At 43.2% G+C, this 13,760-nt stretch overlaps 2 protein-coding genes across 4 annotated transcripts in view; one reads left to right on the plus strand and one right to left on the minus strand.

The window, feature by feature from the left end:
• The first annotated feature begins 1,534 nt into the window (after positions 1–1,534).
• Positions 1,535–8,758, plus strand: dync2i2 (dynein 2 intermediate chain 2). The gene is made up of 10 exons (XM_031734245.2): positions 1,535–1,626; positions 1,730–1,808; positions 2,929–3,189; positions 3,402–3,511; positions 3,657–3,814; positions 4,353–4,462; positions 4,696–4,863; positions 7,808–8,040; positions 8,144–8,301; positions 8,426–8,758. The coding sequence occupies exons 2-10, from the start codon at positions 1,731–1,733 to the stop codon at positions 8,662–8,664; spliced, it is 1,515 nt and encodes a 504-aa protein (XP_031590105.1). The 5' UTR covers positions 1,535–1,626; position 1,730; the 3' UTR covers positions 8,665–8,758.
• The window catches only part of sptan1 (spectrin alpha, non-erythrocytic 1), a 38,527-nt gene continuing 33,525 nt past the window's right edge, over positions 8,759–13,760 (minus strand). For all 3 annotated transcript variants that reach the window (XM_039615250.1, XM_031734244.2, XM_031734242.2), the window contains 7 exons: positions 13,525–13,542; positions 12,164–12,218; positions 10,294–10,490; positions 10,126–10,179; positions 9,901–10,047; positions 9,251–9,398; positions 8,759–9,176 (listed from right to left, as the gene is read on the minus strand). In XM_039615250.1, coding sequence (XP_039471184.1) covers positions 9,051–9,176; positions 9,251–9,398; positions 9,901–10,047; positions 10,126–10,179; positions 10,294–10,490; positions 12,164–12,218; positions 13,525–13,542 — 745 coding nt within the window. In that variant the 3' untranslated portion in view covers positions 8,759–9,050. The remainder of the gene's footprint in view (positions 9,177–9,250; positions 9,399–9,900; positions 10,048–10,125; positions 10,180–10,293; positions 10,491–12,163; positions 12,219–13,524; positions 13,543–13,760) is intronic.

Below are 13,760 nucleotides of genomic sequence, written 5' to 3' on the forward strand. Positions count from 1 at the left end.
AAAATGAAAAGAATACTAAGATATTCATTAGTAGTTCTCCAGTGAGCACCTCAGTGGGTAGTTAATCTCAAGGAATCCACTGTTGCTTTCTGTGCTTTATGCACACTGGTGCTTGGATCCTTCTAGAATCAGGTTTTGAATTTATTTTATTTTATTTTATTTTATTTTAGAAACTACATGCATGGACACCTGTGTCCCATTACATCTGGAGTAAAAGTAACAGCATTTCAGAAAAGGAACATCATACCAACAGTAAAATATAGTGGTGGTGGTGGTGGTGTGATGGTCTGGGACTGGAAGACTTGCTGTGGTAAATGGAACCATGAATTTTGCTGTCTACCAAACCATCCTTAAGGAGAATGTCCAGCCATCTGTTCGTGACCTCAAGCTGAAGCGTACTTGGGTTGTGCAGCAGGACAATAATCCAAAACACACCAAGAAGTCCATTTTGTTCAAGAAAAACAAAATTAAGACTTTGGAGTGGCCCAGTCAAAGTCCTGAACTGAATCCGATTGGGATGCTGTGGCACTGCGGTTCATGCTTGAAAACTATATGAAAACGATATGGCTGAATTACAATTCTGCAAAGATGAGTGGGGCAAAAATCTTCCACAGCACCTAAAAGACTCATTCCCAGTTATCACAAACGCTTGATTGCATTTGTTGCTGCTAAGGGTGGCCCAACCAGTTATTAGGTTTAGGGGCAGGGGCGTTTTTACACACAGCCATGTAGGCTTGGTGCAAAAGTATTCATGATGATGAATGTTCAGACATGAGCTCGTTTTTTCCCCCAGAACCTCCACTTTTGTTAAAAAATATACCATAGTGGGTAAACACAATAAAACAAAAAGTTCTCCCCTTTCTGGGCAAAACCATCATCCAGAGTTGTCTTGATACATGCTCAATCATCCAGATAAGTAAATCCCAAAAGGTTGATTCTGTTCATCTGGACGTAGCGTTTTCAGCGGGAGAAACTCATCCAAGCTTTTAAACCTCAAAACAAGCTGCGCCAAAAATTAGTCCACCCCAAGGATCGGGTCCCCCGACACAAACAGAGTAATGTAGTTAATGTAGTACCATCTTACAATGCTGTGAGTGCAGCTATTCCCCAACTCTCTGTGAATGATACTCATGGCTATTGATTATTGGTTGCCGATTAATTTGCATATTGATGAACAATGAACTGAACTCACAGCCCATTGTTCATTCAGTGGTGCTAGTTTCAGTCACTGTGCGAATGTACTGCTTATAATAAAGATGGGGAAACCTGGAGTCAGCTGAGACTGAGGAAATCACCTAGATGAGTGACGAAACGTTTCTCCCGCTGCAAACGCTACGTCCAGATGAACAAAATCCACTTTTTGGGATCATTCCGAGTTCGGTGACAGGCTGATAAACTCCCAGTATTTATTAAAGGGCTATGTCTTATTTTTTTAACAACATACAGACGGGTAATCTTTTACTATATATCATTGTTTGTATGTATTTTAAAAGAAATGTAATTATCAACCGCTGCAATTAGTGAACACGGGTTTAACGCTGAAGATGTCCGCTGGTTCACGCCTACAAACACGGAAGTGAATGTGGGATTTATTTCTTGCCTCGCGTCATAATCTCAGTAACCAAGGTAACTCCAGCTTTATGTAAAATGGCTCCAAAGGCGTCAAAGGGCCCTCGGAGTGCTTAGTGTTTAGCTGATGTTAAAATATTTGATAATGCCTTTCTATTAGCATGTTCGCAGACGAAGCCCTGGACACAGTGAGTGTCCAGTCACTGTGGAGGAAGTCTCACGAGGCGGCGCAGGAGTCGGTAAGTTTGAGCAGCACCGAGTCTGCCCCCCACAGAACTCTGTTAGCCTGGACAGCGACGTGCTTGTTGTCTACAGTTGCAGAATATTGCTTGGATATAAAGCTAACTTTAGCTGATACAACACACGCGTGTTTAGGTGTTCCTGGGTGGACACATTTGCATTCAGAGGAGAATGCACCGCAAGATGACATCATGAAACATGCAGCATCAAGCAAACAGGGACATTTCAAGTTTGAGATGCAGACTGCACCGACTTAACGTTTATAGAAAACACTTCTTCTTGCACTTGTAACCTGCCATAGAAATTGTTGCATTATCTATGGCAGGTTACATCTATTAAACATGACCATTTCAAATAATGAGGTCGGATCACGTATAGACGCATTGAGACACAGTGTTTCACACAGTGTTTGCTCTCTGTAAATCAGTGGCAGCAAATATCACTGCTTCAGTCAGATCAGGCACACAGCTGTGGGCTTAAGTAATAAAGCCCCACCTACCTGCTGTTCAGACCTTCTGTTTGCAAGGGACAGCTAATCAAAACGAAAATTATGGCTTGTTATTATTTCTTTTTAAAATTATTTTAATGTTTTTAAGCTCATCCTGTAATTAAACAGGAAAGTCTTAAATTTCGGAGTGTGGCTTTTTTAAATAACAGGTATGCCCTGGGCAGCAATAGCTGATATCTGTCTGCTAGGCTCTTTTAACTGTATCTGTACTGTTCATACCTTTTGGAAAACCCAATTCTCCATCCATCCATCCACCCACCCATCCATCCATCTGCTTATCCAGTTCTGGAGCGGGTACACCATGGACTTAGCACACAAACATCTGGTTGACAGTGGCCAAAATGTTAACATTGAGCCTTCAAAATACATTCGAAACCAATGAGTGATTCCACTGTGGCTTCATCTCTCTTTTATGCATACTGTGGATGAAGCGATGGGCTAAACCAGGGCTCCTTATAAGATACATAAGGATTATGTTGAACTGTGAATCACATAAGGCATCTCAATGGAAATGAAATAAACCAGAATAGGTTCACTGTAACAAGCCTCCCTAACAGTGGACCTTTCTTGCTTCCTTAGTAAAAAGACCATTATTTTTGCTGGGGTTTCAGAAAGGATGTCAGACTCAGATGTTTCACAGTGGTGAGTCAGAGGTCCAGGTCATTTCCACTACCATCAGCTCTACTCAGACAGAGCTACAGGAGCAGGGCACAGAGCAGCTCATCCAGCAAAACCGAGATGAACCAGAGCCGCCTGGCCTGAAGGACTTCCTACAGCAGGTTGAAGACATGGTCATCAGAGAGTTAGTGAAAAATGTCAGGAGCCATGCCTTTGACGGGTTTCAGGCAAGCTGGGAAGACCACAGTCAGCGGGTAAGCAGAACACATGTTTGTATGTCAGAGAGGGTTTCTCATCTGCTGCAGAAGGAATCTAGAATGGTCATATTACTACCTGATGGTCTTTATCATGAAGTGAAAGTGAAACATTGCACTAAAAAGTTACTTTCAGCTGTCCCATTATTCATAAGGCATCAGCACAGCAGATACCTGTTCACATCTCTGTATGATGGTGTTCCGTCTTTCAGGTCTTACTCATCCATTCCCTTCAACATCCCAGCGCTAAAGAGAAAGGGCTGCATGTCACTAGTGTTTCCTGGAGTTGTACAGGTTCAGTCATTGCCTGTGCCTATGGTCGGTATGTGTGTCTGATGGTAATGTATGCGATACTAACAGTCCACTTATTATTTCCTAATGTTTGTTTCCAGGTCATAATAAGTGTAAACTGCTGGAAAAGCTCTGCTGTTATCATTGTGGCTCAGATCTGTGTTTATGGTGGGCAGGATTGACAATGGAGACTGGAGCAATGAGAAGTCATGTGTTTGCACCTGGAACCTGGACCGTCGAGGCCTGCATCCCAGTCAGGCGGACCTGGTCATAGATGTTCCTACTGCAGTCACAGCTTTGTGCTGTCATCCCTGCCAGCCTTCCCTCATCGCAGGTACAATGATGCCACCTTCACAGAAATAAATATGCCCTAATAACTCTTTTCCAAAATATTAAACATAGTATTAAGTGATGGCTTTTTAAGTAATAGTTTAACTACTGCCAGCTTGAAACGTGAGGTGAACTTGCTCTTCTTTAATATTCAGAAATTCAGGACCCGAAGGGGAGATTGTGACCATATTTGAGAATAACCTTTGGTTCAGAGTATTGGTAATATCTGAGCATTGTCTGCTGTCATTGGTGCGCCTTTGTCTTATACTAGGATCAGCTGTATTGGTCAAAAAGAAATCTAGCTGTTTTAAATCCTTCAAAGTTAATAAAGCTATCATAAAGCCTCATCCCTATCTTGGTTTGTCTGACCATCTTCATCAGCTGCTACCTGTCTCTTGACTGTTGCTCCTAATCTGGCTGAGAAATCACTGACAGCATGATCAGTGCTGCCTTTCCCAGACTTCACAAAGCTTCTTTTAAGTAGCTGTGTTTGATGACTTTAATACTGAATTATTTATTTGTGTGTAATGCTGTCGCTGCAGGGGGTCTGTACAGTGGAGAAGTGGTGATTTGGGACACCAGTCGGACTCAAGACTCTGTAGTGGCTCAAACTGGGTTGTCTGCAGACAGCCACAGAGACCCTGTTTACCAGGTAAGAGGAAACAGTGCTTTTGGCATTTCTGCTAAACTCTCTTCATCCTGCTGCATGTTGCTTGATCTTACACACTTGAACTTGATGACAGCCTTCCAGGATAACCTGAAATAGCATTATTCCAGAGTAAAGTAAATGGTAAATGGATAGGCAGTCTCCCATCCAAATATTAACCAGGCATGACCCTGCTTGGTGGTCTTGCATGAGTGTGAAGGGAGAATTTGTGTGTGCAGGTTTCCTGGGTGCCTCTGCAGAAGAAGGGAGAGTTCGGGGTGCTCAGTGCCTGCTCGGGAGGAAGAGTGCTGCTGTGGACGGTTGTTTTTGAGCAAGGCAGTTTTGTCCAGAAAGCCGCCTATGCCGTGCTACAACAGCAGGTTCCCCACAGCAGCAGCAGTTTCAAGGTGAGTTTCAGGCTGAACTCTTCATCTGCAGAAAAAAAGCAACACTTTGAAATTCCTGAATGTTATGGTTGTGTGGAGGTGCAAAGTGCAACAACAGAAGCAAAAAGAAACCGTTTCATAGAACATTAAACACAATGGAAAAGGTAGGCACGGCATTTTCTGCTTTTGACTGGCGATGTTGGGGGCGTTACTCAAATAAAGTCATGTATTACACATTACTTTTCTTAAAAGTAATGCAGCTAAAATTACTTAATTACTTGCTGGAGAAAGCAATTCGTTAAACTAGTTACATTACTTTCTATTTACTTATCACTGGTTACTCTTATTACCAGTTAACAATGTAAACCCGAGGCTACAGCCCTACACACCAACACAAATCCCTATCCTAATGAGGACACACATATGATCTTTCTCTTAGTATTTAGGTATGAACCAAAAACAACAATTTAGTACAACAATGTCTTACATTACTGCATTACTGAAAAATGTAATGTGATTGTAATTGGACCCAGTACCGGTGACTGGACAGAACCCTTGTCACTAAATAGTATTTCCTGTTTGTAGCAGCAGCATGTTTGCCAATTTTAAACTGACTTTGAGACAATGGAAGGGAGTAAGTTTAGATGAATTAAACCAAATAATAAAAGGTTGTTTGGTCTCATTCACAGAAATCTCCACATTTTATACTCCTTCTCTACTTGATCTCAAACTCACCGGTGCAGCTGAGAGAATTATCATAAGGGATTGTAGTCTTCTCTTTTGTATGGCTGTTGTACTGCCAGTAGTCATCCTTATTGTGACTGGTTGTATGCTGCCCCTTTTATGTGAACTTGCTCATAGCTAGATTGGGAAACCCTGGGTTTACTGTTTGAGTTGATAACCACCTTCATGTGACTTGTTAGCAGGATTTCAGCACTGGTATAAGCAAAGACAAAGGGGTACACTACAAGGCAAGTTTGACACAGTCAGTTTGGCCAGATTTGTAGAAATGAAAGCTGCTCCATCCAAAGTGGGATGGATGGTGTCTCTCTTAACAAGACCAGGTTTTCCTCAGGAGTTTCCCAGTGGGATAAGGGAGACGACTCATCCATCACTGTGGGTGAGGTCACTGAGGCTGTTAAACAAGTCTTTGGCGGTAGGGCCCCTGGGGTGGATGAGGTTCATCCTGAGTTCCTGAAAGCTCTGGATGTTGTAAAGATCTTGGCTAACATGCCTCTTCAAAGTTGCATGGAGAGCAGCGGGGGGTACTTCTGGATTGGCAGACCCTCTGAGTATTTTGTGGGAGATGCTTTGGGAGTATGGGATGTCTGGCTCATAGCAACGGGCCATTTGATCCTTATACAACTGTTGCAAGAGCTCGGTCCACATTAATAGCAATAAGTTGGACTTGTTCTTAGTGAGTGTTGGACTCCACCAGGGCTACCATTTGTCACAGATTCTGTTCATAATTTTTTTGGACAAGTGGTGGAAGGCTTCCAATTTGGTGGTCTCAGAATCTTGTCTCTGCTTTTTGCAGATGATGTTGATCTTTTAACTTCATCAGGTGGTGGTCTTCAGCTAGCTGTGGAATGGTTCGCAGCAGGAATCAGAATCAACACCTCTGATTCTGTGGCCGTGGTCCTAAACCATAAAAGGGTGGAGTGCCCGGGTCAGGGACGAGTTGCTGCCGCTAGTGTCTCAGGGTCCTTCTCACGAGTGAGGTTAAAGGGGAGTGGGAGATCAACAGAGGGATTGGGGCTGCGGCTGCAGTGATGAAGAGAGAGCTGAGTCTAAAGGCGAAGCGATCTACGTCCCCACCGTCACCTCTGGTCATGTACTGTGGGTAGTGACTGAAAGAATGAGAACACAGATACAAACAACGGAAATGAGCTTTCTCCAAAGGGTGACAGAGTGAGGAGCTCAGCCATCCAGGAGAGGCTTAAAGTAGAGCAATTACTCCACGTCGAAAGGAGTCAGTTGAGGTGGTTTGAGCATCTAACAAGGATGCCTGCTGGGCACCTCCTGGCTGAGTGTTCTGGGCATGTGCCACCAGGAAGAGACCCCGGGGCAGAGCCAGGACACACTGGAGAGATTATCTCTCTCAGCTGGCCAGGGAATGCCTCAGTGACGCTATATAAATAAAATTGAAATGAATGTTAGCAATAACATTGGAAGGAGGAGGAATATGGTATATCCCCTGGATCAGTGTGTTGATCCAGGGGATACACCATCCTACTACTGATAAACATTTTAGATGAAATTATGAATGGGTCTTTCTTCTTCGTTTTTTTTTTCTCATGAGGTACCAAGATGTTCCACATGGTTTGGAAATGTTCAGGCAGTACAGAGTCAAAAAAAGAGTGTGCATAGCAAAGACTTTACTGGCTGACTTACTGTTGTTTATATTAATAATATGGCTTCAATCTCACAGCATACTAAAAATGAAAAGAATCAGTGAAAATGTGACACTGAAAAGAGAGCCACCTTAGTAAACGGAGGGGTTCTGGTAGAGCGCTTTATAGAATTGAATAGCCCTTTATTGTCATTGTTCATGTACAATGAAATTGTGGGTGCTCCGCACCAACTGAAGAGGTATAAAAATATAATAATATGGTAAGACAGCAGGAGTACATAACAAACAGGAGGAATATATAGAAAATGAGAGAAAGTCACAGGTTGCAAAGTCTTTAGAAGTATTGCAATGGACTTGGTCTGACTAGAGTTTGGTGTGAGTGACCTGAGTGATGAGGGTTACTCAAACCATGGTTCAGACTCTAGTCCCTGGCTGACTTGTCACTGCCCATTTACTTAGATCGTCATAGTTTGAGTAATTAATGCAGAAGTCCAGTTTAGGTAAACAAGTGATAATACACAGGACTCTTTCCAGACACAGAACATAATTCTTCTTGCAGTCCTCTTCTCACCATGCTTCTGTGTAAAAGACTGATTTTTGTGTTGTCCTCAGGCCCGCAGCAACAGCACTGTAGGTATCACGTCAATGGCTCTGTCCCCATGGGATTCTGACACCTTCCTTGTGGGGTCTGAGGGAGGCCTGCTGCTCAGATGCTCCTTCTCTTCCCAAAAACTAGCTGCAACAGCCTTTGAGGGCCAGAATGCAACACTAAGAGCCCCGGCAGTCTTCTCATTTAGGCCCCGCAGTGGCCCTGTCCACTCCATACACTACTCCCCCTTCCACAGGTAAATTTGCAGAACACACACAGTAAATTCATTAAAGAGGAGGGCTACAGGGGTTTACTTCTCACATTTGTCATGAGTGACATCTGTCTCATGGTCTTTACAGGAACCTGTTTGTGAGTGGATCAACTGATGGTCTAGTCCACCTTCACTCGCTTCTGCAGGCCAGCCCACTGCTCTCTCTCAGAGTTTCAGACTCTTACATTTTTCAGGTGCAGTGGTCACCAACCAGACCGCTGGTTTTTGCTGCAGCCACTGGAAAAGGTAGTACACCGATTTCAAATGTACCTACGTGTGTGGGGTTACAATGAAGAAATGAAGCCTGTTGGAGAATGCCAACAGTACATTGGCGTGTAAAACAGATTCTTCGTGTGTGTAACTTTCCTAGGTGAGGTGCAGATGTTCGACCTGAGCCACAGGTCACTGAGAGCAGCAGCTACAATTGAGCAGGGAGCTGCGGACCAAGCTGCAACTTGTTTGGCCTTCAACTGTCAGAAACCTCACCTCTTGGCGGTTGGAAAAACTGATGGGACAGTCAACATTTGGCAGCTGAGTGCCGATTTGATGGAGCAGAGCCCCAGAGAGATCAGCCAGTTGGAGAAGATAGCCAATCAAGTGGCAGAGTGACACAGATTAGCTAGGACAGAGACTGCACCAGCCTGACTCACTGACAACAACAGTTGTTCCAAGTCTGAAACAAAAATAAATGCAGAACAGCAGATTCCAGTTTTAACCAGTAGCGTTTATTAAAGCACACTGCAAATGTTAAGGTGGTGTTACATCATTGTTGCAAGGTTCTTAAATTTACTGAAAGCACAAGCTAAAATGGCTAAAAACAATCACATTCACTACCATGAGAAGCACAAAGAGTTAGGTCAGAGCGAGATAAATAGAGTACAGAGTTTTGGTATTGGTGAGTATTCCTAGTGCCACGATCATGCAGTTTCAGCTGTGTGTTCATATTGAAGTGTGTGTGGGAAACGCTTCCCGATTGGTCACTGGTGGGGAAAGGATCAGTTGACAAAGAGCGAGCGAGTGAATTCGACAAAGTCGAAAGCTGACGGCAGCTCGCGGCCCTTGCTGTCGAGGTAGGGCTTCATGTGCGACAGACAGTAGTCTGCCTGCTCTTTAGTCAGGTTCTGAAAGAAAGAAGGCAACAATGAGACCACCACTGATTACCTGACACTGAGACACTGAGCAGAACATGTCTGACCTGGTAGAGCTCCTCTTTAGTGACGTAGGGTTTGTTTTCAGCGCTGAGGGCTCGGAAGGCGCTCTCGATCTCCTCACTAGACTTGACATTCTCAGTTTCACGGCTGATCATGAACGCCATGTACTCCTGCAGCGACACGTTTCCATCCCTGCAGACAGTTCTCACAGTCAGGAAACAAATACTAGCTTTCCTCCTCACAGGAAAGAGCATATGCTACATTTAAATGCTGCACTAATGAAGAACTTGAAAAGATTTAAGATCAAATAATGATCCAATAATGATGGCAAAGGAGACAGCGCTGTAAAGCACGGTTTTCTAATGTGTTTGCATCCTGTTTGTACGAGTGGTAACATTACAGGTCCTGGAAACTGAACCCTCAGCAGGGGACTGGAGGTCAGCTTGTGCTGGATGCACACTATAATTGGTTAATTTGAAGGTCTGTAACTCCTGCCAAGTTAAACTGGTATCATAAGAATGAAGCAAACATGCACTGAAGTTCAGCATGTCTGGCAGAGAAGAAAGATTAAAACTGCAGTGCAGCAATTATGTGAAGGTGAATTTGCAGTGAGTGTGTGCTGCGTTCTAAGACACTGGTAATTGATATGGATTGGATAAAGCGCTACTAAACCCCACCCTGAAATGCAACAGACCTATTGGGATCCACTGTGTCGAGTATGGCCTCAAACTCAGGATCTGGTTCTCCCTCTTCCACCATGGGCAAATCATAGCCCAGTGAGCGGAGACATGACTTGAACTCTTGGTGGTTCAGACGGCCAGACTTCTCTTTGTCAAAGTGTCTACAAAGAAATGGGTGAAGATAAGGATTTTGACCTTGACACAGAAAGACCTAATGCAGTCCGGAGAGAGCCACTTACTTGAACATCATACTGAATTCCTTCAGAGCCTCTTCTGTCACTCCAGTGGTATTTCTGAAAGAGGAAGGATAAAAAGAAACATGCATTTCACGCAGCAACTGTAAAAGCAGTAGAGTGTTTAAGATTCACATCACTTCAGTGACATTCAGTTACTGTTGCACTGTATACCTGGCCTGTATCTGTTGTTCCAGGTTGTGCTGCATCCTCATTCCCAGTTGGTCCAATTGGTCCCACTGCTGGGCCAAGCCCACTGTGCTATGCTCTGTATACTTATTGTCCAAGATCAGTGCCTCTTCCATAGCTGCACCCAAGTCCTCAATCTTCTTCAGCTGGCTGCGCATGGCACGGATTTCCTGGTGCTTACGCTGCACACACACACACACACACACACACACACACACACTCACACTCAATAAAAGCTGCAAACAACTGTGCAATGCATTTGCTTTCTGATTTTAGTCTGTGTTTATTATCAACCTAATTTTGAACAATAGGCATAATTAAGGGGAAACTCACATGCACATCTTGCTTCAACACTTGACAGTGAGTGTGCCTCATCATTACTGGAGTGACTAGGGAATCTATATCTAGTGACATCAATGAATAACTCACAAGGGAAGTTAACAGAGCCTTCATTAGCAGTTAAATAGCTGCTTATTACTACTACCATTCTTTCTTTCTTTTTTTTTTTTTAAATAGTGATTTACCAAATCACCAACAGTGTCAATGTGCCTTATATTGTAAGGCAGGGGTCTCAAACTCCAGTCCTTGAGGGCTGGTGTCCTGCAACTTTTCCTTGTGTCCCTATTGCAACACACCTGAATAAAATCAGTAGGTCATTAGCAAGAGTACAGAACTTGACTGCATGCTGAAGTGGCAACCCCTAACTCTACTCAAGTAAAGTGTTTGGAAAAATGTACTTCTAAAAGTACTTTTATTGCACCATGTTCATTCACTCATGAGCTGCTGTAACATGAATCAAATGGCTGAACTGCCATCTCAGCATGCAGTCAAGTTCGATAGTCTTGCTAATGGCCTATTAATTGTATTCAGGTGTGTTGCAACAGGGACACAAGGAAAAGTTGCAGGACACCAGCCCTCGAGGACTGGAGTTTGAGACCCCTGTTGTAAAGTAAAGAATCTGTAATAATAGTGAGAAAACCCCAACAATCAAACAACCTATCCATGAGCGCTTTGTGACAGTGGGAAGAAAAAAAACTCCCTTTTAACAGGAAGAAACCTCAGGCAGAACCAGAACCTCAGAACAGAAATTTTTAGGGTAGAATGGTATTAAGCCCTTGCATTTAAAAGTTGAGAAAACATTTTAATCGCTAACCTGTCAATTTATTCAAAGGGTCTAGTGTTGCCATTAGCCAATCAAATCATGTCATGAAAATATCCTGTATGGCATCACAACAAAGGGGAACTTCATCACTGTGGTGAATAATACCCCAGTTGTATATGAACTAGCTTGGTCACAGTTTCTTCCATGGTGTGTATTTGTCCCGTCTTCCTCCCCTTGCCCCCAATTGGTCGTGGCAGATGGCCGCCCCTTCCTGACCCCAAATCTGGCAAAGGTTATTTCCCGTTAAAAGTAAGCTTTTCTTTCCCCCTGTTGCCAAGTGCTTGCTCAAAGAGAGGGTCGTATAATTGTTGGGATTTTCTCTGTAGGGTCTCTAACTTAAAATATAAAGCGCATTGAGACGATTGCTGCTGTGATTTAGTGCGCTATATAAAAATTTGAATTGATCATGGATGTAAGAGTCTAGAAGAAAGGAGTGTAAAATGTGATTTGTACTTTAGAGTGCTTTGAGTGGTCAGTACATTACAAGCAAAGTAACAGATCAACATTTCAGTTGGGCAGTGCATACCATCACCCCATACAAAGTGAAAGAGGCGACAGCTCTGAAGCCTGAAACGTATAGGTATATATCCCCTCTGCCTTGGGCCATGGTCTTTTCTCATACTGTGTGAAGACAGTCTTGAACCCCTCACACTTATCCCTTGATGTGACTTTAACAGTAAAAATAGTATTTACCTTGGTGGCCTCCAGTTGGGATTCAAGGGTACCAGACTCTTCCACCATACATGACCTGACAGCAACAAGGAGTTATTATAAAAGCAGAAACGTAGATAATGTCTGCAAACAATCTCACACACACTCTGTTAATAGGATTACACACACTCTTCTACACCCAGTGTTCCCACAAAAACCATTCTAAACGATGCACCAAACAGTGTTTGCAGATCCAAACAATTCAGCATCTTTAATGTATAATTTGGGCCATCACCTCTAAGATCAAACTGTTATCCTCCCATTTGAAAGTTGAACATTTTTATGCTGACTTAACTGCCACATAGAAGAGCAGCTTTCATAATATAAATTTAATGATAATCCAAACCATGCAAACAGGAGTGGAAACTGCAGCGGATCATCAGTTTTCTGTTACAGGGAATAATGTGGACCCTAAAGTCACTGCATGCATGCATGAAAAGTACACTTCATGTTTGTGTGAATATACATTCATCAGCCACGACACATCAAAGACCAACTTTGAGGTAATCCTTGCATTGACATTTCACTTTGTTACTTTGACAGTGCCAATGTAGAAGACCAAGAACCTCTGAAACTATTCGGAGACGAAAATGGTTCGTGCTTCCAGGTAAACGTGTATATTTCTGCTGTAAAATTGGTAGTCTGTGGAAGCAGACTCAAGTGGCCATTAGAGGAACTACACTTTTTGGCTCTTCATCGTTGTTTCATGTTTGTAGCTCCAGAGTTTGGTGTAGATTGATTGCACTGCTAGACATCACAATACACTCACAGATTGGCCCTATTCATCCTCCGCTGACAGCTCATCTGTCTAATATTATAAAAAGGTGCCGCATGTGTGAGCAGGCATTTTAATTTGTAGCAGATTATGGATTCAAACTGTTTGCAGTTTCCTTCCCTGTTGTACACGGGAACAGACTACTGTTTGAAAGCAGAGCTGCCTGGTGCTTAAAGTTTAAGGACTGAGTGAGGAGTGTTAGTGGAGTAGCTAGGTGCTGCTGAGCACACCAGGGCTCAGTGTGCTATTCTTTTAAACCTAAGTGCATGAGGTCACAGCCCTAAGGGCACTATGGGGACAAGAGAAAGCCAAAGAAACTAGAGCAAGGCTTCAAAGAGGTTGACCTCCCAGAAAGATTATCAGCAATTTGTTACTGATAGACACTGATATGCTATTAAGAAGAGGATGGGGCAGGAAGGACCAGAGATTAGACAGCACACAAAAACATGGAAGGAGATCATTTTCTAAACATCACCCACCTTTGAGTTCAAGATTTACTTTCACATCCTACATCACTTTCACAACCACACACACTCTTACTCATAAGAAAAGTTTAAGTGATATTAACCCATCCAGAAGATATGTCCTGATTAGCACAGTGATCCCAAGCAGCGACGAGGAAGGAGGGACAAAGAGAGAGAGAAATACACGTTAACAACATGAGATGACAATACAGCATCACACTTGCTTACTTGCTTACTAGCCAACGTACCACAGGTCGACATGCTGTAAAGCTACCTAATATTACCTCAGCACAAACACAGACATGCAACAATGCAGAGAGCACCTTGACACAAACTTCAG

Source organism: Oreochromis aureus, linkage group 7 (assembly GCF_013358895.1).
Source record: "Oreochromis aureus strain Israel breed Guangdong linkage group 7, ZZ_aureus, whole genome shotgun sequence".
Taxonomy (NCBI): domain Eukaryota; kingdom Metazoa; phylum Chordata; class Actinopteri; order Cichliformes; family Cichlidae; genus Oreochromis; species Oreochromis aureus.

Coding starts and splice junctions, on each gene's coding strand:
- dync2i2 (XM_031734245.2), top strand. CDS start 1,731: ATGTTCGCAGACGAAGCCCTGGACACAGTGAGTGTCCAGTCACTGTGG. Junction 1,809..2,928: donor ACGAGGCGGCGCAGGAGTCG/GTAAGTTTGAGC, acceptor CTGGGGTTTCAG/AAAGGATGTCAGACTCAGAT. Junction 8,041..8,143: donor CACTACTCCCCCTTCCACAG/GTAAATTTGCAG, acceptor TGGTCTTTACAG/GAACCTGTTTGTGAGTGGAT.